This window comes from Pongo abelii, chromosome 18 (assembly GCF_028885655.2).
Source record: "Pongo abelii isolate AG06213 chromosome 18, NHGRI_mPonAbe1-v2.0_pri, whole genome shotgun sequence".
In the NCBI taxonomy this organism is placed as follows: domain Eukaryota; kingdom Metazoa; phylum Chordata; class Mammalia; order Primates; family Hominidae; genus Pongo; species Pongo abelii.
The window spans coordinates 17,737,210-17,759,879 of NC_072003.2; the positions used below are offsets into that span (position 1 = coordinate 17,737,210).

The window sequence follows — 22,670 nt, forward strand, 5'->3', positions numbered from 1 at the left end:
GTAATCCCAGCCACTCAGGAGGCTGAGGCAGGAGAACTGCTTGAACCCACGAGGCGGAGGTTGCAGTGAACCAAGACTGCGCCATTGCACTCCAGCCCGGGTGACAAAGTGAGACTCCATCTAAAACAAACGAACAAACCGACAAAAAAAACGAGTCAGCTGATTTCTGGCTCTGCATAAGGTTGATGTAGAAGTCAGAACGCCAGATGATTATATAAACTACTCCCATAGCTAACCTACATTGCTTACACCTGCACCTCAATACATTCAGTAGGACACAGGGCTTTCCCCCGGTATTTACAATTCAGTGACGCTGATCCCGGATATGCCTAGAAGTCACCTCTGGGTCTTATGCTGTGTTGTAGTTGTTAGCCGAGGAGAAAAACATCTCTTCCAAATACGCGGATGAGAGGGACAGAGCCGAGGCAGAAGCCAGGGAGAAGGAAACCAAGGCCCTGTCCCTGGCTCGGGCCCTTGAAGAGGCCTTGGAAGCCAAAGAGGAACTCGAGCGGACCAACAAAATGCTCAAAGCCGAAATGGAAGACCTGGTCAGCTCCAAGGATGACGTGGGCAAGAACGTAAGTGGCTCTGGGTTATTTTTCTCGTCCATGTTTCGCCCGCCCGCCCACCCTCCGTGCCATTCACCGGTCCAAGGGAGGCTATAGCTCCTGGCCTTTTTCATAGCGAACCATCATCAGAAATGAAAGGTTTTTGGACTGGTGCAGGGGCTGGGAGGGGCTGAAAATGGCAGTCGAGGATGGGTCTGAGTTGGGGGGTCTGAGGATAAGACTGGGCTCTGTGCTCTCAGGGGCCATCTTGAGTCCCGGCCATGCATCCTGTGGGAGGCCAAAGCCACCTCCCTGACCTCCTGAGGTGCCACTCACGGTGGGTTTCTCAATCGTCTTCATGAAGTTGAGCCTCATAGAACGGGGCTGCCCGCTCTGCCGGCAGGTCCATGAGCTGGAGAAGTCCAAGCGGGCCCTGGAGACCCAGATGGAGGAGATGAAGACGCAGCTGGAGGAGCTGGAGGACGAGCTGCAGGCCACGGAGGATGCCAAACTGCGGCTGGAAGTCAATATGCAGGCGCTCAAGGGCCAGTTCGAGAGGGATCTCCAAGCCCGGGACGAGCAGAGTGAGGAGAAGAGAAGGCAACTGCAGAGACAGGTGCGTGCTGCCGGGGAGGCCAGTAGAGGGAGGTCAGGTGGCTTTTTTCATTCCTATCACCATCTCTCACGGTCGGTGTGGAAACTTCGTTTTCTTTTCTTTTCTTTTTTTTTTTTTTTTTTTTGAAACAGAGTCTTGCTCTGTCGCCCAGGCTGGAGTGCAGTGGCGTAATCTCAGCTCACTGCAATGTCCACCTCCTGCCTCAGCCTCCCGAGTAGCTTGGATTACAGGCACATGCCACCATACCCAGCTAGTTTTTTGTTTTTTTTTTTTTTTTCAGTGGAGACGAGGTTTCACCATGTTGGCCAGGCTGGTCTTGAACTCCTGGCCTCAAGTGATCCATTCTCCTGTTGGCCTCCCAAAGTGCTGGGATTACAGACATGAGCCACCCACGCCCGGCGAGATTCCGTTTTCTCATCTGCAACTGTGGATGAGATGCCCACCTCACAGGGGGGCTGTGCTGGGGAAGGGGTGCAGTGATGTGCTGCCTGGGTGAGCTAAAGGACCTCCCAGGGGCAAGTGGGGCAGCACACATCTCTCTTCCTCGCCCAGCTTCACGAGTATGAGACGGAACTGGAAGACGAGCGAAAGCAACGTGCCCTGGCAGCTGCAGCCAAGAAGAAGCTGGAAGGGGACCTGAAAGACCTGGAGCTTCAGGCCGACTCTGCCATCAAGGGGAGGGAGGAAGCCATCAAGCAGCTACGCAAACTGCAGGTGGGTGACACTAGGAGCTCGGGGCATGGGTGGAGGGGAGGGCACAGTTCCCCTCAGGCCACCAAAGTCAGCAGAGCAGGCTCCAGGAAGCAAGCCTGCACCTGCCATTGATGTGGGTTCAGCTGGGGTTTTTCTGGCACCATTCAGGTTTTGGTGGCTGTCTCCTGCCCTGGGTAGGGCAGCATTAGGTATTTGGCCACTGCCCTCAGATCACATCAGGGGCTCAGCTTCTCAGGCAGGTCTGTGGAGCCCACCCGGAATGGTGCTCCCAGCCTGCTACCAGCCACCTGGAACTGAGGGCCATGCTCGTGCATTGGGAACTTCTTTGTGGTCAAGTGCAGAAAATTCAAGGGGTGGGTGTGCAAAGCAGAACTGGGCAGCAGAACCTGTAAGGACATCTGAGCTTGTCCTTCCCGTTGACTCATGCAGGCTCAGATGAAGGACTTTCAAAGAGAGCTGGAAGATGCCCGTGCCTCCAGAGATGAGATCTTTGCCACAGCCAAAGAGAATGAGAAGAAAGCCAAGAGCTTGGAAGCGGACCTCATGCAGCTACAAGAGGTAAAGCCTCGCCTTGCTAGGAGAGCCTCAGATGCGGGTGTCATGGTAGCATCCCTTGGCAGCTCCAGTCTGTGCATTCCCAGATTTCATTTCGTCCACCTGTCTAGAAAGACACACGCTTCCCTCCTCTATGTATTCATGGGGCCTACCCTGAGCTCAGAGGAAGAACATGTACTTTCAAGGGTGGCTGAGGAGGCAGGGTGGACTCTTGGTGGGGCTTGGCCTTTCCCTGGCAGACAATAGGCTTCCTACCTCCCACCTAGGACCTCGCCGCAGCTGAGAGGGCTCGCAAACAGGCGGACCTCGAGAAGGAGGAACTGGCAGAGGAGCTGGCCAGTAGCCTGTCGGGAAGGTAGGAAACTGAATGGAGGAAGAGGGCTCTGAAGCAGAGGATGGGGGGAGAAGCAGCATCCTTGACCCCCAGTTTATTTTTTACATTTTTTCGAGACAGAGTTTCATTCTGTCACCCAGGCTGGAGGGCAGTGGCACAATCTTGGCTCACTGCAACCTCCACCTCCCAGGTTCAAGCAATTCTCCTGCCTCAGCCTTCCGAGTAGCTGAGACTACAGGTGCGCACCACCATGCCTGGCTAACTTTTATATTTTTAGTAGAGGTGGGGTTTCACCATGTTGGCCAGGCTAGTCTTGAACTCCTGACCTTAGGTGATCCTCCTACCTTGGCCTCCCAAAGTGCTGTGATTACAGGTGTGAGCCACCGTGCCTGGCCCTGGACCCCCATTTCATTTGTCAGCTGCTGCTGACAAAGCGTCCTCTGAGATTGGGGACAGACCCATGGTGGTTAGGTTTTCCCTCAGCACTTTCATGCCTCTGTTTGGGGGTGTGGCTGCTTTCATTCATTCCCAATAAGTAGCTGTGAGGGGAGAATGGGAGGCCAGGAAGAGTCAGGGTGGAGTGTGCTGGTCCCCACCCCAATCCCAGCTTTGCTGACACGGACACGGCCCGAGTCCCGGCCGTCCACTTCCTGGCTGTGTAACTACAGATGAGTCTTCTAATCCTCTCCAAGCCTCAGTTTCCGCCATTAGATGATGAGGGCAATCCCCCTGAGGCATGACTCCAAGGAGGGGGCATCTTCTAAGCCGGGGGAGGGTAGAGGCCCCCACCGTGGCTGCCCTTCCCCCAGGAACGCACTCCAGGACGAGAAGCGCCGCCTGGAGGCCCGGATCGCCCAGCTGGAGGAGGAGCTGGAGGACGAGCAGGGCAACATGGAGGCCATGAGCGACCGGGTCCGCAAAGCCACACAGCAGGTGAGGGCCGCCTGGACACCACGGTCTCGCTGCCTACTGCCTCTCCTGCAGCAGGATCCTGCGCCAGTCAACACATGCTTGGTGGCTTCCTGTGTGCAGGCCCTGGATTGAGGGACAAGAGGGTGGTGGGGCCTGAGAGTAGAGATCCAGGGCCCTTACACCAGTGCCCAGGCTGCTGTCTTCAGAATACCCCTCTCCACGCTGCAGTGTCTCATTTTCCAGCCACGGCATGTCTGGCTCCCTGTAGCTCATGGCCATCCCTGGAGTCCGGGCCTTGGGATGCTCTTTCATTGCGTTTTCCCCCAGCTAAAGCTCTGACCTTATCCAGTGAGCCCTTGGTGATGTCACTGAGCACCAGTTCCATGGTGGGCACTAGGGACCATCCTGTGACCGGCAGCCCCTTGTGGTGTAGGGTGAACAGGCATCGTTCTCCAGGCGACTCCAGGATAGAGAAAGCAAGGGACAAGTCACTCGCTCAGACTGGGTGGCATTGTGACACTTGGTGGAAGCACCTCTTTTTTTTTTTTTTTGGAGACAGGGTGTCACTCTGTTGCCCAGGCTGGAGTGCAGTGGTGCAATCTTGGCTCACTGCAACCTCTGCCTCCCAAGTTCAAGGGATTCTCCTGCTTCAACCTCCCAAGTAGCTGGGACTACAGGCACGTGCCACCACTGCCCGGCTAATTTTTATATTTTTAATAGAGACGGGGTTTCACCATGTTGGCCAGGCAGGTCTCGAACTCGTGACCTCAAGTGATCTGCCTGCCTCTGCTTCCAAAAGTGCTGGAATTACAGGCTTGCGCTACCACACCCAGCCTGGAAGAAGCTCTTGAGTGGAGTTTTACAGGATGAAGGAGAGGACAGGGTGCCCGGGATCAAGGGACTCATGCAGAGGCCAAACAAGCCTGGAGGCAGCAGGAAGAGGCATGGTCTCAGTGCGCTGTCCCGGGCTTCCCTGAGTCCACCTCACGGCCTTCACTCTCCTCCCCAGGCCGAGCAGCTCAGCAACGAGCTGGCCACAGAGCGCAGCACGGCCCAGAAGAATGAGAGTGCCCGGCAGCAGCTCGAGCGGCAGAACAAGGAGCTCCGGAGCAAGCTCCAGGAGATGGAGGGGGCCGTCAAGTCCAAGTTCAAGTCCACCATTGCGGCGCTGGAGGCCAAGATTGCACAGCTGGAGGAGCAGGTTGAGCAGGAGGCCAGGTATGCGGGTCTGGAGTTCCGAACCCAGTTTGCAGGGGGGTGATGGACAGCAGGGGTCATAGTGAAGTCAGGGAACCTCTTCCAGTATCAGTTCTGGCTTGTAAGAAGCAAGCTCTGTGATGCCCACAGTGCAGGTATGTTGTGAGAACTGAATGTAAACACAGCAAAGTGCCCTGCTGGTGCCTGGCCTAGGGCAAGCACCTAAAGTGTGAGCTGCTCTTAGCATCTCCATGGTCCTCCTGACATTAACTAGCCTTTCCAGCAGTACACGTGACTTTTCCCAGCCTCTGCGGGGATAGCATGCTGACAGACCAAAAATCCAACCAGGCTGGACGTGGTGGCTCACGCCTGTAATCCCAGCAATTTGGGAGGCTGAGGCAGGTGGATCGCTTGAGGTCAGGAGCTTGAGACCAGCCTGGTCAACATGGTGAAACCCTGTCTGTATCAAAAATTAGCCGGGTGTGGTGGCACATGCCTATAATCCCAGCTACTCAGGAGACTGAGGCAGGAGAATCACTCGAACGTGACACGTGGAAGCTGCAGTGAGCCGAGATTGTGCCACTGTACTGCAGCCTGGGTGACAGAGTGGGACCCTACCACACACATACACACACACACACACAAAAAAAAACCCCAAAAAACAAAAGTCCAACCGGCAACCCATTTGGTACACACACTGGAAGCCTTGTTAATTATGGGTCGAATGCGGCAAATGATCACAGCACATTTCTTACCATTAGATTCTAAGGATTCTCACCCATTCTGTTCTCTTCTAGCAGCTTTTTCGGTAATTCACATGCCCTGCAATGCACCCATTTAAAGTGTATAATTCAAGGGCTATTCATATATTCACAAACATGTAAAACAATCACCACAGTCATTTTGAGAACATTTTCATCAACTCAAAAAGAAACCCCAGGCCAGATGTGGTAGTTCATGCCCATAATCCCGGCACTTTGGGAGGCTGAGGTACGTGGGAGCAGCACTTGAGTCCAGGAGTTCGAGACCAGTCTGGGCAGCATAGCAAGACTGTTTTATTTTATTACGATTTTTTGAGACATAGTCTCACTCTGTTTCCCAGGCTGGTGTGCAGTGGTGCGATCTCCGCTCACTGCAACCTCTGCCTCCTGGCTTCAAGCAATTCTCCTGCCTCACCCTCTCAAGTAGCTGGGACTATAGGTGCACACCACCATACCCAGCTAATAATTGTATTTTTTAGTAGAGATGGGGTTTCACCATGTTGGCCAGGCTGTTCTCAAACTCCTGACCACAGGTGATCTGCCTGCCTCAGCCTCCCAAAGTACTGGGATTACAGGCGTGAGCCACCATGCCTGGCCAAAGACTCCATTTCTATGAAAAACTTTTAAAAAGTCTGAGCATGCTGGTGTACACCTGTAGTCCCAGCTACTTGGGAGGCTGAGGTGGGAGGACTGCTTGGGCCAGGAGTTCAAGGCTGCAGTGAACTATGAACTAGGGTGGAGAGCAGGCATTGGAGCACCACTGCACTCCAGCCTGGGTCACAGAGCAAGACCTTGCCTGCTCCCTGCAAAAAAAAAAACTAGAAACCCCATGCCCTGTAGCCACTCCCTTCAGTCCCTGGCAACCATAATCTACTTTCTGTCTCTATGAATTTATCTATTCTGGACATTTGATATCAACGGAATCACACACTATGGGGTCTGCTATGTGTCTTCTTTCACTTGGCAAGAATTCCAGGCTCATTCATGCTGTGGCATGCATTGATACTTTATTCCTTTTCATGGCTGAATACTATTCCACCATCTGACTGATCCTTGGGAGGAGTCCAGATATGGGGCTCAGGAAAGCACTCAAGATGCCACCTCCAGGTGACACACCAGCTGCAAGGGGTGCCACCCGCCGCTGAAACCACCTGTTTTCCTTGCTGTTTGCAGAGAGAAACAGGTGGCCACCAAGTCGCTGAAGCAGAAAGACAAGAAGCTGAAGGAAATCTTGCTGCAGGTGGAGGATGAGCGCAAGATGGCCGAGCAGTACAAGGAGCAGGTAGCCCCCGCTGCCCAGCCTCCCCCGAGCCCCCAGTCCCCAGCCGGCCTCCCCTAACCACCCCTCCATCTCTCCACGACAGGCAGAGAAAGGTAATGCCAGGGTCAAGCAGCTCAAGAGGCAGCTGGAGGAGGCAGAGGAGGAGTCCCAGCGCATCAACGCCAACCGCAGGAAGCTGCAGCGGGAGCTGGATGAGGCCACGGAGAGCAATGAGGCCATGGGCCGCGAGGTGAACGCACTCAAGAGCAAGCTCAGGTGAGGAGCCCGTGGCCCGGGAGCACGCCGTCTCTCAGGCCAGAGAAAAGCGCTGGGGGCTCGGGCTCCCTTCGGCCTGCAAATGCCCCCTGTGCCCACAGCTGCCACTCCCTTCTGTGGTTTATTTCTGCTCCTCCTTAATCACTAAGCTTAGCGTGGGCCAGGCACTGAGGCTGGCCCAGATCAGACCGGGTGCCTGCCTGGTAACAGAGCTTACCTTCTAGATCCTTTAATGATCGACCATCTCCCATCCCGTCCTCCAGGTGAGGAGGAGGAAGAGGCTATCCCCACTGTCTCCTCCAGCCCCTCCTTCATTGTATCACTGAGTCTTCACGGCATCCACTGAAGCTGCAACACCGCCCCCCACCACTTCACCTCCTTCCTGACATGCTCTGCTCCTCCTTTCTCCCCCTCAGCACTGCTGCCATCTGGGCTGCATTATTCTCGGGTATGGGGACTATCCAGCATTCCCCATCAGCAGGAAAAAGATCCCTGAAAAGTAGCAGGTGCTTACATTCCTGGCCTCTACCCACCGGCTGCAGTAGCCCCCCACCACCCTGCAATGTGACAACCAAAAATGTCTCTAGATGTTGCCAGAAGTCCTCTAGAGATGGGAAGGTACAACTGCCCCCCCCCCCCCCCGAGAATTCCTGCTGTCACTGGAATAGGGGCTGTTTTCTCTCCCATGCCTCTCGTACCTTGGGGTGTCCCCTCTGCTCCCAGGGGCTGCTTCCACCACCCTGTCCATCCATCCCAATTGGCTCCCTGAAGGTTTTAGCTCCGGGCTTCCTGTCTCCCACACCACTCCTCACAGTTCTCCATGATTTCAACATCCAGGTGGGCAACACAGCCTCTCAGTTCCTTGACCTTCTGGGTGATCCTGCTGCTTCTACTGAGCTAACCAGTGCTCCTAGGAGCCCTCACAATTTGACCCTCAGGCATCTCATTGTCTGCCTGGCGCCACCTTTCTTTGGCTCTGTCCCCAACGGGGTCTTCACTCCATCAACGCCATGAGCCTCTGACCCAGCTCCAAACCAGCCGTCTAGTAACCTCCATCGCGCATCCTCAACATCCAGTTCCCCCTCTTGCATTGCTGCAATCATTTGGTGAAAGCACAACCAAAATGAAACTCAAGCTAGGCCGGGCACGGGACCCACCTATAATCCCAGCACTTTGGGAGGCCAAGGCACGTGAATCGCTTTGAGCTCAGGAGTTCAAGAGCAGCAAGACCCCATCTCTACAAAAAACAAACAAACAAAAATCAGCCAGGTGGGATGGTGCACACCTAAAATCCCAGCTACTCAGGAGGCTGAGGTGGGAGATCAGTGGAGCCCCAGAGGTCAAGGCTGCCGTGAGCCATGATCTAGCCAATGCACTTACCCTGGATGGACAGAGTGAGACCCTGTCTCAAAAAACCCAAAACCCACTCTCCACCTTTTCCCACAGAGCAGGCCTTGCTCAGGGGTCCTCCCACACCCCTCCCTCATCTTCTCACTCTCTGCTGCTTTTCACTTTTTCTTTGAACTTATGATCACTCCTCCCCATTCTCTCTCTCAGCTGGGGACTACTTCCTACTTAACTCAAAAGCAGAAATGATCATGAAACGTGTACAAGCTCCCACTACCTCATCACCCTACCTCCGTGCACCTCTATACACTTCTATTTTTTTTCCATTTCTGTGCTGAACCCTGTGGCACCAAACGAGGCCAACACTTCCATTGGACCCAACCCTCTTGTTCACTCAAGCGCATGGCTCCAAAAATCCTTACTTTGCAAGGTTTTCTCTTTCATTTGCTCCATCAGCAAATGGAATAACCTCTTAGCCCCACGTCTACCTGGCTACCCTTACACTACAAAACTGGATGTGAATGCCGAAACCCTGTCTCTACCAAAAAATATAAAAATTAGCCAGATGTGGTGGTGCATGCCTGTAGTCCCAGCTACTCAGGAGGCTGAGGCACAAGAATGGCTTAAAACCAGGAGACAGAGGTTGCAGTCCAGCCTGGGTGACAGAGTGAGACTTGGTCTCAAAAAAAAAACAAACAAAAAAAAACCTGTATGTGAAGAGTTGCTGGTTCACCTCGACCCCACCCACCACTCTCCTATAAGTCTCCCATGGGCGACACCAATGGCCAGAGGTCCCGACAGGGCAGCAGCACATGACGCAGCCCATCATGCCCCTGGCCTAATTCACTTGCTTCCCTGGACTTCCCCAACACCATCCACGCCTGCTTGTCCCCCAACGTGTGGGGTTGTCCCTCTTCCTCTCCTCTGCTGATCCCTCACCTCAAAACCTGCTTACCACCAGACCGCCCCAGGGTATCAACTTAGTTCTCGTTTAAGACAGAGTCTTGCTCTGCTGCCCAGGCTGGAGTGCAGTAGCACTATCTCAGCTCACTGCAACCTCTGCCTCCCAGTTCAAGCTATTTTTGGCCTATTTTTATATTTTCAGTAGAGACGGGGTTGCACCATGTTGCCCAGGCTGGTCTTGAACTCCTGACCTTGTGATCCACCCGCCTCGGCCTCCCCAAGTGCTGGGATTACAGGCATGGGCCACTGCACAGCCTTAGTTCTCTTTTCATCTCTCCCCAGCTCTAGGTGAGAGGTCTCAACTAATCTTGGCACTTTAGAATTCCACCTATATCTAATGACTCCTCAGTTCGTCTCTGAGAAGCCCTAGCTTCTTCCGAGAACCTCAGACCACCCTCCCGTTCCCCCATGGATGTCTAATAGGCAGCTCACACCAAACATGCTGCACCCCAAGCCCTGACTGAATGAAACTCTTCATCCCCAAACTGGCTCCTCTCTCCAGCTCAGCAGCTAAAATGATGAAGTTGCCAACAATTCAGATCACAAACCTCGTGGTCCTTCTTAACGCTTTTGTCTCCTTTATACCCCACATCCCATCTATGGGAGAATCTTGTCAACTTTCCCTAAAGAATCCTGCCCAGGCTGGGTGCAGTGGCTCACCCCTTAATCCCAGCACTTTGGGAGGCCAATGCAGGCAGATCACCTGAGGTCAGGAGTTCAAGGCCAGCCTGACCAACATGGTGAAACCCCATCTCTACTAAAAATATAAAAATTAGCCGGGTGTGGTAGGGCGCACCTGTAATCCCAGCTACTCGGGAGGCTGAGGCAGGAGAATCTCTTGAACCTGGGAGGCAGAGGTTATAGTGAGCCGAGATCCTGCCATTGCACTTCAGCCTGGGTGACAGACCAAAACTCGGTCTCAAAAAAAAATCTCCAATGTCTAGGACAGCACTAGGCAGAGTGAACCTTTATCCCTCGGGTCCTAGATATTTTCCCGGCTTCATTCTCATACCACCACAGCCACGTGCTAAGCCTCTTACTACCTTTAATACCGGTGACTTGATCGTTTAACAGTTTTAACCATACATGAATATAATTGCAAATAAACATACCTCCTCTACATTTTTAAAGCAGCATCACCTCTATCAACGGGCTACAATGAAATACGATAAAAACAGTTATCAAGTTCAATATCTAGCTACTGTGGCCACAACTTGATCACCAAGACCTGAAGGCTACTTCTCCACTAAAAAGGGAGTGACAACAGCCATTAGCACCAAATAGACTCTCTCTGACATCATAATTAGACCTGTTTAAAAAGAGTTGGAAAGGAAATGACTTTCTCAGGGTCCAGTTCAGTTAGCGGATGGCATGCCCGGAAGCCATCTGAAATCACCTCTAGAGTTTGGGGACCACTGTGTGAGACAGGGGAAAAGTCCAAACCCCCCTGAGAAGGGGAAGAGAGCAGCTGAGGCAGGGCACCACGCCTTCAGGGAAGAGCCCCATTCGCTGCACGGTGAGGGCTTGTTGGTCCCCCATGGATAGGAGAGAAACCAGGCCTAAGCTCACAAAGTACAGCAGGGGCCTGGAAGCATCTCCCAGGGTTGAGGGGTCAGTGGAGGAGAGCTTTTCTCACTGTGAAGACTCCTAGGGGCAAAGCGCGGTGGCTCACGCCTGTAATCCCAGCACTTTGGGAAGCCGAGGTGGGCTGATCACCTGAGGTCAGGAGTTCGAGACCAGCCTGGCCAACATGGTAAAACCCCATCTCTACTAAAAACACAAAAATCAGCTGGGCGTGGTGGCTGATGCCTGTAATCCCAGCTACTCGTAAGGCTGAGACAGGAGACTCCTTTGCAACCCAGGAGGTGGAAGCTGCAGTGAGCCAAGATCACGCCACTATACTCCAGCCTTCAGAACAAGACTGTCTCAAAAAAAAAAAAAAAAAAAAAAAACCCCTCAGATGTGCTCTGCTGGAATCCAGTTCCCCTGCCTCTCCTGAGTGGCTGGGCTGAGTGATGGGAATACAGCCACTCTCTCTACCCCACTGCTGTCTCTGCTTCCCTTTCTCAGGCCCAGTGATTTTTTTTCTTTTTATTATTTTATTTATTTTTAGACGGAGTCTAGCTCTGTTGCCAGGCTGGAGTGCAGTGGCGCGATCTCGGCTCACTGCAACCTCTGCCTCCCGGGTTCAAGCGACTCTCCTGCCTCAGCCTCCCAAGTAGCTGAGATTACAGGTGCGTGCCACCACACCCGGCTAATTTTTGTATTTTTAGTAGAGACAAGGTTTCACCATACTGGCTGGGATGGTCTCGATCTCCTGACCTCGTGATCCACCCGCCTCGGTCTTCCAAAGTGCCAGGGTTACAGGCGTGAGCCACCACGCCTGGCTGGCCCAGTGATTCTTTAGCACACACTGGACACCTCCTGTGGGTTCTGCCCCAGACACTTGAGCCTTCTTGGGCAGCCAAGGGCAGAGTGGAACAAAAAGACCATTTTTGCCAGTTCCGACACGAATACACACATAATGCAGGTGGAAGGTCTGTCCTGCCTTCTGCATCTTTCAGGTGCACAGAAACATAAAATCGGGCACTAGAGCCCTGAGGGAGGTTGGTAAGCATGCCTGGCTCCTCAGCCAAGAAGGAACTGCAGTGCGAGTTTCACCAAGTTCTATCAGCCAGACGCATCTCAACACAAGCCCTCTCTAAAGCCAGACCCACTTACCTACCACTTGCTACACTGCCAGTTACCTCCGACAAGAGCTGCACAAGGCCTCCACCTCTCCTCTCCTGCTAGAGGCCCGAAAACTAATGAAGAGCAACTAATCATAAATCAAGGGACAGGCGGCTGCAGGTTCCTTGCCTGGGACTTCTTGGCATCTGTTCCAACACTGATTTTTCAAACTAGCTTGCTCAAATGCTTTTACTTCCCTGAACCGGTATGCAATCATGGGATTTATAGGAGGTTCTTAAAAGTAGCTCTAAAGGACAGACATTTTTCCTTTCCATTTAAAAAAACTGGGCCAGGTGCAGTGGCTCACACCTGTAATCCCAGCTCTTTGGGAGGCCGAGGTGGGTGGATGCATCACTTGAGGTCAGGAGTTCGAGACCAGCATGGCCAACATGGTGAAACTCCGTCTCTACTAAAAATACAAAAATTAGCCAGCCATGGTGGCACATGCCTGTAATCCCAGCTACTCGGGAGGCTGAGGCAGGAGTATCGTTTGAACCCAGGAGGTGGAGGTTGCAGTGAGCAGAGATAGATCATGCCAGTGCACTCCCTCCTGGGTGACAGAGTATCAAAAAACTGCTTATCCTTTCATGTACCAGCCTCACCAAGGGCTCTTGGCATCAGGTGATTCACTGCAAGGTTGACTTAAGGGTGCCTTTAATGCCAGGTGCGGTGGTTCATGCCTGTAATCCCAAATCCCAGCACTTTGGGAGGCCAAGGCAGGAGGATCACTTGACATCAGGAGTTTGAGACAAGCCTGGCCAACATAGTGCAACCCCATCTATGCTAAAAATACAAAAATTAGCCAAGCACGTGGGGCATGCCTGTAATCCCAGCTACTCGGGAGGCTGAGGCGAGGGGATCGCTTGAATCCAGGATGTAGAGGTTGCAGTGAGCCAAGATCGCACCCCTGCACTCCAGCCTGGGTGACAGAGTGAGACTTCATCTCAAAAGAGTGCCTTTAATTATTAAATCAAAGCAAATGTCTTTAACAATTAAGAATATACTTAACCGGGCTCCTTCTTGTTTGCTGATGGTAACCTCTGGGGATTCTCTCTCTGTTTCAGAGGGCCCCCCCAACAGGAAACTTCGCAGTGATGCACCAGGTATCATGCCTTCAGCTTCGCAGCTGTGTGTTGTCTCAGTATCCATTTCTTTTCTGCCCAACGCGCCCCTCTGCCCACCCCAATTTTTAAACCCTTGCACATTTCCACGAGATTCCTGCAAAATCTGAAGGCTTGGATATCTTAGTGCAAAGCTGTCTTTCATTGAAACCAAGATCAGGATGACAAACAGACCTCATCTCTTGACTCACGGTCCTTCCTGCCTCTGGGCAGCACATGTGACGTGACACCCAACAGTGTGCGCCCTTATCACTGCATCTTGACGAGATGGCAGAGGCTGTGTGTGTGGCTTGGATTTTTCTTCCTTTCATGCCAAAAGCCGCTCTTACGCAGTTAGGGCACTCAGCAGTGCTGTTCTCCCTTGTCCAGTGAAGACACTGCACTGAGTGAATATGACAGTTCCACTATCTGGGCACATTCCTGGAGAACGTACTTGGCTTCTAGTTGGCTGGTCTGGGTCACAAGTCAGAAATCACAAAGTTCACGGTAACTGCGGCGCGGCAACCAGTCCTCCCACGATTCAGCTTTCACAGGCTTGTCTGCGAAGGAAATGAGCTCACTGCGATGTCTGACAAATGCCGGGGGCTGCACGTGGCTTGAGTGATGTCTAGCTACAAACTGCATTTTCAGCACACGGGGTGGAAGCTGACCACCGCAAAGCCAAGCAGAGTCCTGGCAGAGCCTTTTCTGGAGGCTTCACGGGCATCTACGTGTTCAGGGACTGGGGAATGGACACCCAAGACTCAAGGATGCACACAGGGCCCTTCCCAAGAAAGCACGAAGAGGTCTCTGCTCCTCTGGGATTTTGCTTTTTTTTTTTTGAGATGGAGTCTTGCTCTGGAGTGCGATGGCGCGATCTTGGCTCACTGCAACCTTCGCCTCCCAGATTCAAGCGATTCTCCTACCTCAGCCTTCTGAGTAGCTGGGATTACAGGCTCCCGCCACCTCGCCCAGCTAATTTTTGTATTTTTATTAGAGACAGGATATCACCGTGTTGGCCAGGCTGGTCTCAAACTCCTGACTTCAGGTGATCCGCCCGCCTTGGCCTCCCCAAATGCTGGGATTACAGGCATGATGAACAACTTTTCACAGGTGAAGTCAGGCCATGTGGATCTGACTTCACCTCATGGAGAGGCCAAACCAACTCTCATTTGTGTCCATCTTCATTTTTGGAGAATCTCAGCTTTGCTGTCACTACCAAAATACTTAAAGCACAGGATGAGGTCTTGTTAAGAGCCAGTTTTGTAGGGGAGCAGATGAGTTTCTGGGACACTTCAAGCAGCTCTCCTACCAGCTGATTGGGATCATAGGATAAGCCAAATTCCAGGGTTGGCTGAAGTGCAGAACCCACCGGTCAGTGGGAAACTGAGTCCTTGCAAACTAGCAGGTGCTTACACTCAAGATGATTCCCGAGGCCTTGGATAAGCTGAGTCCACGAATAGAACCCAAATGCTAGGCCAGGAGCAGTGGGTCATGCCTATAATCCCAGCACTTTGGGAGGCCGAGGCGGGCAGATAACTTGAGGTCAGGACCAGCCTGGCCAACATGGTAAAACCCCGTCTCTCCTAAAAATACAAAAATTAGCCAGGAGTGGTGGCACATCTGTAGTCCCAGTTACTTGGAAGGCTGAGGCAGGAGAATCGCTTGAACCTGGCAGGCAGAGGCTGCAGTGAGCCAAGATCACGCCACTGCACTCCAGCCTGGGCAACACAGCAAGACTCCATTTCAAAAAGAAATTCCAGATTCTCCAGGATCAGACCCTTTAAGAAAACCTTTAGGGGGGGTCCCTTAGTTCCTATAACAGGTATAGTTGGTGTCAACCTTGGTCTAGGATTTGAAACCAGTTCCAAGAAAAGCACTTCAGCCAAAACAGAGTATCTTGCAGGCTGACAGCCAAGCAAGGAGCTTCCAACGCCCCAGGGCACAATGTATTTCTTAGGTCAAGGGAGCAAATTTATCCATTAAGCTTTTCCAGTTAGCAAATAGACTCTTCCAAGAGCCAAAAAGAGAGTGCCTAGAGCACTGATGTGGAGGTTAGGGACTACTTTCCAGCTCATCAGATTTTGTTTTTTGTTTTTGGAGACAGTCTTGCTGTTTCCCAGGCTGGAGTGCAGTGGCGCAATGTTGGCTCACTGCAGCCTTCACCTCCTGGGTTCAAGCAATTCTCCTGCCTCAGCCTCCTGAGTGACTGGGATTCCAGGTGCCCGCCGCCACGCCCGCTAATTTTGTATTTTTAGTAGAGACGGGGTTTCACCACTTTGACCAGGATGGTCTTCAACAACTGACCTCACAAGTGATCCGCCCGCCTCGGCCTACCAAAGTGCTGGGATTACAGGCATGAGTCGCCGCACCCGGCCAGCCCATCAGGTTTTGAACCTGGAGTTAAAACTGTAAAGAAGAGACCTGTGTGGGGAGCGTACAGCGAACAGTCAAACTGCTGTTCCTATGTCTGCGCTGAATTTGGGGATCCTTCTGAGTCAAGCACTTGGAAAACAGTGCTAAAAAAGAAAAAGACTTAAGGGTCACATCTAGAGAGAGAAGGATGGAGAGTTCTCTAGTAGGGCCGCAAATCCAGAAGCTTCTCTGTGAAGCTGGGCTAGGAGTGTTTACTTTGGAGTGGCTGCAGCTTTAAGTATTTATTCCTGATCGCTGCACTGTGGGAAGCCCCATCCTTTACAGCCAGGTGGGCTTTCCCAGCCGGGGTCTCCTCCCATCCTCTGTCAACAAAACGGTCATTTGGGATTTCCTCTTCTCAGCGATCATGAATCTCTGGGCCTTGATTTTTTTTTTTTTTTTGAGACAGAGTCTCGCCCTGTCACCCAGGCTGGAGTGCAGTGGCACGATCTAGGCTCATTGCAAGCTCCGCCTCCCAGGTTCATGCCATTCTGCTGCCTCAGCCTCCCGAGTAGCTGGGACTACAGGCGCCCACCACCATGCCCTGCTAATTTTTTGTATTTTTAGTAGAGACGGTGTTTCACCATGTTAGCCAGGATGGTCTCGATCTCCTGACCTCGTGATCCACCTGCCTCAGCCTCCCAAAGTGCTGGGATTACAGGTGTGAGCCACCGCGCCCAGCCAAGTTGTTCCTTTATACTGAAGAATTGGTCACTGAGTTGTGTTCATCCTTGTGGCTTCTTGTCCAACCCTTGCGTGGGGAGCAAAAGTCTGCTTTCTTCTTTGATGTCCTAAAATAAGACCTGTCTTCTGATTCAGGTCAAACAGGGCCAGATGGCCAGAGCCCAACATGATTATTTGTTGCGGTCGCTGAAAAGAGTTAAGTGTTTTTTCCCAACAGTGAAGGCTGGCAGCAGGCAGATCTGATTTTTCCTTCTTCTGCCCACTCTCTTCCTCCTACCCAAAGTCTCCCCTCACGTGACCAGCCTCTCCTGTGAAGTCGAGGTGATAAACTCAAGAGAGAACCAGGGCAGACAGGAGATGGGAGCAGTAAGGAGAAAGAGGGGTGTCCTACTGGCAGGAGCTAAAATCCACCTCGGAGGCCAGGCACACTGGCACACACCTGTAATCCCAACACTTTGAGAGGCTAAGACAGGTGGATCGTTTGAGGCCAGGAGTTCAAGACCAGCCCGGGTCACATGGCAAAATCCCATCTCTGCTAAAAATACACAAATTAGGCAGGCGTGGCGGTGTGCACGTCCATGTAGTCCCAGCTACTTAAGGCTGAGGCTCAAGGATTGCTGGAACCCAGGAGGCGGAGGTTGCAGTGAGCCAAGATCATGCCACTGCACTCCAGCCTGGGTGACAGAGACTCTTGTCTTAAATGTTTTTTTTAAAATCCACCTTGGAAGCCAGGTGTGGTGGCCCATGCCTGTAATGCCAGCACTTTGGGAGGCCGAGGTAGGAGCATTGCTTGAACTCAGGAGTTCAAGACCAGCCTGGGCAACAATATCAAGACCTCATCTCAATTTAATAAAATAATCCATCTTGAATTAACACATATAATTTCCTTTTCTAATATTCATTGGGCACCTGTTTTATGCCATGTGCAGTGCGTTCCACGGTCAGCAAAACAGATGCAGCAGTCCCTGCAGTGGGGAAAACTCAGTCCATGAACATCCATACCAGCAGGGGGTGCTGTCTCGCCTTTTAACCAGGGACCCCCTCTGTGTCCCTCACCACCTCCCCTCTCAAGGCTGCCCTTGTCCATTTCACCTTCTTCCAATTCAAACCTTGAAAACTCACCTCTAAGGCGAATGGGGGTAAGGAGATACAAAAGAAAAACAGTATGCTCTCTCTTCATTTCTGCCCCATGGGCTATGAATAAAGTCAGAAGACAAAATCCCCTACTTGGTTTTTGGGGTTTTTTTCCTATTCTAAATCAAAGACCACAGCAGACCAGAATCCTGTGGATTCTCAAATGACCAAGCCTGACATTTTAAAAGCAGATCGTCTTGCTTTGAAAAACCTTCTCCACCGCCCCCCCCCCCCCCCGCAACCAATTTCAGCTGATTAAATTCAATCACACATGCCTTAAGACTGGCGATGATTTGTTGACTTCAACTTGAATATCTGCATCTTATTTGTGCTGTGTGTTTTCTGCCATAAAAAAATAGATTTATATTGTAATAGAACTATAGCTACAAGTTTAAAATAGATTTATAAAAAATCTATCCCAACCATGAAGATTTATTTGCTAAATAATGTGTTTTCTTACAACCCACAGGCGAGGAAATGAGACCTCTTTCGTTCCTTCTAGAAGGTCTGGAGGACGTAGAGTTATTGAAAATGCAGATGGTTCTGAGGAGGAAACGGACACTCGAGACACAGACTTCAATGGAACCAAGGCCAGTGAATAAGCAACTTTCTAGAATTTTGCACCACGGCAAGAAAACCAAAAACCAAAAACCAAAAAAAAAAAAACCCAGAACAAAGCAAAACCCAGCAGACTGTACTTAGCATTGTCTAAATCCATTCTCAAATTCCAAACATCACAGACACCCCTCACACAAGGAATATAAAAACCACCACCCTCCAGCCTGGGCAACGTAGTAAAACCTCATCTATACAAGAATTTAAAAATAAGCTGGGCGTGGTGGTACACACCTGTGGTCCCAGCTACAAGGGAGGCTGAGCCAGGAGGAACGCTCCAGTCCAGGACTTCGAGGCTGCAATGAGCTATAATTGCATCATTGCACTCCAGCCTGGGCAACAGAGACCCTGTCTCAACCACCACCACCACCCCCCCCCCACTACCCCCCCTATATTTAAGGTAACAATTGAAGTTTGTATGATGTAAGAGATGAGAAAAACCCAACAGCAAACACAGACACATCCTCCAGTTCTATCAATGGATTGTGCAGACACTGTTTTTAGAAAAACACATCCACGGTAACCGGTCCCTGGCAATTCTGTTTACATGAAATGGGGACAAAGTCACCGAATGGGTGCCGCCGGCCCCCACTCCCAATTCATTCCCTAACCTGCGAGCCTTTCCAACTTCTCATGTCAGGCCTTTGAGAATTCTTTCCCCCCCTCCTGGTTTCCACACCTGACACGCACAGTTCACCAAGTGCCTTCTGTAGTCACATGAATTGAGAAGGAGACGCTGCTCCCACGGAGGGGAGCAGGAATGCTGCACTGTTTACACCCTGACTGTGCTTAAAAACACTTTCACTAGTAAACGGTTATAAATCACAATGTTGTTGGCTTTTCTGTTGAGCTGTTTTCTATAGAGGAAAAGAAGTTGGGGAAAGCTGGGTTTTGCTTCATCGTCCCAAAGATTCTCTGAAGTCACGGTTAATTTCATGAATGGAGAAACTGAGGCCTAGAGAGGTGAAATCAATTGCCTACGACCCCACAGGCAGCAAAAGAGCAGAGCAGAGATGCAAAGTGAGACTGTCTAAGGGGGTTATTGGGCTGCTCGGCGGGGAAGGCGGGGGAGAGAAATAAGGTGATGTGTGGTCCAAGGGCCACTGCCCCCTGCCCTCGAACATGACTGGGAAGAACATCTTGACTCATCAAAACCAGTATCATATGAAAAATACAGGATTTCCTTGATTTTTTAAGTTAAAACACAAGGTCTTATCCAATGAGTCAGCACTTTCCACAAAAGGTCAGATGGTGGCTGGGTACAGTGGCTCACACCTAGAATCCCAGCAGTTTGGGAGGCTGAGATGGGAAAATCACTTGAGGCCAGGAGTTGGAGGCCAGCCTGGACGAGAGAGACCCCCGTCTCTATTAAAAAAAAAAAAAGGTGTTTTTTGTTTTTTGTTAGTAAGCCAGGCAGGATAGTGCACACCTGTACTCCCAACCTCTTGGAAGGCTAAGGCAGGAGGATCGTGTGAGCCAGGAGTTTGAGGCTGCAGTGAGCTATGATCACGCCACTGCACTGCAGCCTAGGCAACAGTAACACCTTGTCTCTCACAGCACCACCACCCAGCCAGATAGTATTTTAGCCTTTACAGGCTACATATGGTCTTGCCGAATATTCATCTTCTTTAAAACCAACCCTTAAAAACATAATAAATCATTCTTAGAGTAAGGGCATAAAAACAAGCTGTAGGCCCTATCCTCCTTTCAGCTTGAGTGTTTTAGACAGACATGCCTGCGAAGGCTCTGTTCAACACAAATGATGCTGTATACCACCAACTCCATGGGATCAGGCAGATTTGGCAGACAGGAAACATGGAAACGAAGGACTCCACCTTGTGACCAGATGCTAATATGCCTTGAATGACGCACAAACACATCCGGGGTACATTTCTAAAAACCTGGCTTGAATAGAAATTTTTAAGATTTTTTCATATTTTATAACTTGGTTAAAAAAAGTTTTTCAAGCACTCTATGGGAAAACATTCAAGTACAAACATACAAAGCCTCTTTGACCAGCAGCCCAAACCAGTTCAACATTCGTTTCTCTTTATTTTATTGATCTTTTAAAAAAATAAAAGGACATCTTCTGTGGATACAAGTTAGGATGTTTCTAGGGTAAGAAACCCACCATCGCAGCTTAATTCTCTGCGGCATTTCAGTAGCACTTGGAAAGTTGTTTTCAACCTGAAATTTTTGCTGTTCTTCCAGAAAATAACTTAGTAACAAAATGAAGGCCGTGAAGCTGCAGGCACACTCCAGAAATTAGTGTGTTCTTTTAACTTGTTTCCCAAAGAGACAGCAGTTCCTAACATGCAGTGATGAGTGGACACACCGTGGTGCGTTGGAAATCCCGTGTTCACGTCTTAGACAAGGAAGCCTGCTACAATGATCTCCTGCTTTAATCTTACTTGGTGATCACCCTGGTTACTTCATTATGCCTTTGAATGAAGTCCTGTTCTTAGTGGCTGCATTACCAAGGCCATCCTGCCCCAAAGACCCCTCAGAGTCCTGATGCAGAATTCCCCCCGACCTCACCAGGGGACTCAGGAAAATGAATGATCGCAGTTTGCCAAAAGAGGTCAGATTTCCCACTGACGCTGGTTGGTCTGGAAAATTACTCTGAAAACTCGAACGCACCTCTAGTAATCTCAATCAGAAGCTAAGAAACAGGCTACAGTCTCAGAGGTTTATGACACCTTTTTTTTTTTTTGGAGACGGAGTCTCACTCTGTTGCCCAGGCTGGAGTACAGTAGCACGATCTTGGCTCACTGCACCCTCCGCCTCCCGGGTCCAAGCAATTCTCCTGCCTCAACATCTGGAGTAGCTGGAATTATAGGCACGCACCACTGCACCCAGCTAATTTTTTGTATTTTTAGTAGAAATGGGGTTTCACCATGTTGGCCAGGCTGGTCTTGAACTCCTGACCTCAGGTAATCCACCCGCCTCGGCCTCCCAAAGTCTTAGGATTACAGGCCTGAGCCACCACTCCTGGCCTATTCCACAGTTTTTAAAAAGGCATGTGACCGTTCTGTTCTCTGTTCTTAAGACATGATTTCAGTACACCACAAAGCACTGGGAGATTTTGTTCTGTAAGACAATTCCAGCTGGTTGGGGGTTGGGGGAAGAGCCTCTGAGAGAAGCTCCATCCCAGGAGACTTGGGACATTAAAAACACCTGTCAAGACCAATCAGGGGCCAGGCACGGTGGCTCAGGCCTGTAATTCCAGCACTCTGGGAGGCTGAGGCGGGAGGATCACTTGAGGCCAGGAGTTCAAGACCAGCCTGGCCAACATGGTGAAACCCTGTTTCTCACTAAAAATACAAAATTAGCGGGTGTAGTAGCACACTCCTGTAGTCCCAGCTACTTGGGAAGCTGAGATAAGAGAATCGCTTGAACCTAGGAGGTGGAGGCTGCAGTGAGCCGAAATCGCACCACTGCACTCCAGCTTGGACAAGACAGGGCAAGAGCATGACTCTGTCTCAAAAAAGAAAAGGAAAAAAAAAAAAGACCAATCAGGACTCCGCTTGGGTTAGCGCAACACAATGGGGCATGGGAGCGATGGCTCATGCTTGAAATCCCAGCATTCTGGGAGGCTGAGATGGGAAGATCACTTGAGGCCAGGAGTTCAAGACCACCCTGGGCAACATGGCAAAACCCCGTCTCTATTAAAAGTACAAAAAATTTAGCCAGGCGTGGTGGTGGGTGCCTGTAATCCCAGCTACCTGGAAGACTCAGGAACAAGAAGTGTTTGAACCCAGGAGGCAGAGGCTGCAGTGAGCTGAGATCATGCTGCCACACTCCAGCCTGGGCGACAGAGCGAGACTCTATCTCAAAAACAAAAACGACGGGGTAGCCTCATCACTGACACCTTAGTGCCCTTCCCAGAGAGCCCCTTTTGTCCCTCTTTGCAATGCACAGTGGCAGGCAGGGATGAGGAGACATTTCCCAGGGACAAACCCCAGAGCACAGGTGATGGCCTCAGTCATTGGCTTGGGCCACAAAGCTAACTAACTATGGTGACTGTTCCTATTTCTCAAACTAACTTAAAACAAAAACCTAGTGTAAAAAGACGACAAAAGGTAACAACTCCCGCACCGACACCAAGAGCTTCAGCTTCCGTGGTTTTCCTAAAGCAACATCTTGACTACCCCCTGGGCTGACGGCAGCGGCGATGAAGACATGTGTGAAGGCGGCTTCCCAAATTCCAAGCGCTTCCCCAACCTTCAGACAGAGCAAACCAAATTAAGCTGACATGACCGCTGTGACAACTGGCTAGCACCGGGGCCCACAGAGTTTTAAGGGTGAACATCAAGAGTCAGGAGCAGGGTCTCACAGGGTCTCAATTTTCTCTCCTGTGAAATGAAGAAGAGGACACTGGCTACCTGGCTCTCAGATTCCTCACACAAAACGCCCAGTCTCAGACCCACTAGAAAAATCCATCTCTTACCTATTGTTTGTTTGTTTTACAGTCTGGACAACATAATGAGACCCTGTCTCTACAAAAA

At 51.1% G+C, this 22,670-nt stretch overlaps 2 protein-coding genes across 14 annotated transcripts in view; one reads left to right on the forward strand and one right to left on the reverse strand.

Moving 5' to 3' along the window:
- MYH11 (myosin heavy chain 11) overlaps positions 1-18,990 on the forward strand; it is a 154,236-nt gene extending 135,246 nt beyond the window's left edge. The window contains exons 32-41 of the mRNA XM_054533519.2: positions 366-578; positions 952-1,164; positions 1,717-1,878; positions 2,308-2,436; positions 2,700-2,788; positions 3,577-3,700; positions 4,689-4,897; positions 6,811-6,919; positions 7,002-7,174; positions 18,017-18,990. Coding sequence (XP_054389494.1) covers positions 366-578; positions 952-1,164; positions 1,717-1,878; positions 2,308-2,436; positions 2,700-2,788; positions 3,577-3,700; positions 4,689-4,897; positions 6,811-6,919; positions 7,002-7,174; positions 18,017-18,149 — 1,554 coding nt within the window. The 3' untranslated portion in view covers positions 18,150-18,990. The remainder of the gene's footprint in view (positions 1-365; positions 579-951; positions 1,165-1,716; positions 1,879-2,307; positions 2,437-2,699; positions 2,789-3,576; positions 3,701-4,688; positions 4,898-6,810; positions 6,920-7,001; positions 7,175-18,016) is intronic.
- The window catches only part of NDE1 (nudE neurodevelopment protein 1), a 92,408-nt gene that overhangs the window by 11,983 nt on the left and 57,755 nt on the right, over positions 1-22,670 (reverse strand). For 3 of the 13 annotated variants that reach the window (XM_054533523.1, XM_054533528.1, XM_054533534.2), the window contains one exon: positions 20,202-22,386. The exons of 5 other annotated variants lie outside the window; for them this stretch is intronic. In XM_054533523.1, coding sequence (XP_054389498.1) covers positions 22,293-22,386 — 94 coding nt within the window. In that variant the 3' untranslated portion in view covers positions 20,202-22,292. Of the gene's footprint in view, positions 1-20,201; positions 22,518-22,560; positions 22,662-22,670 lie in introns of those variants that run through there. 5 more of the 13 variants (XM_009250498.4, XM_063717611.1, XM_054533530.1 and 2 more) reach the window with 4 other exon arrangements.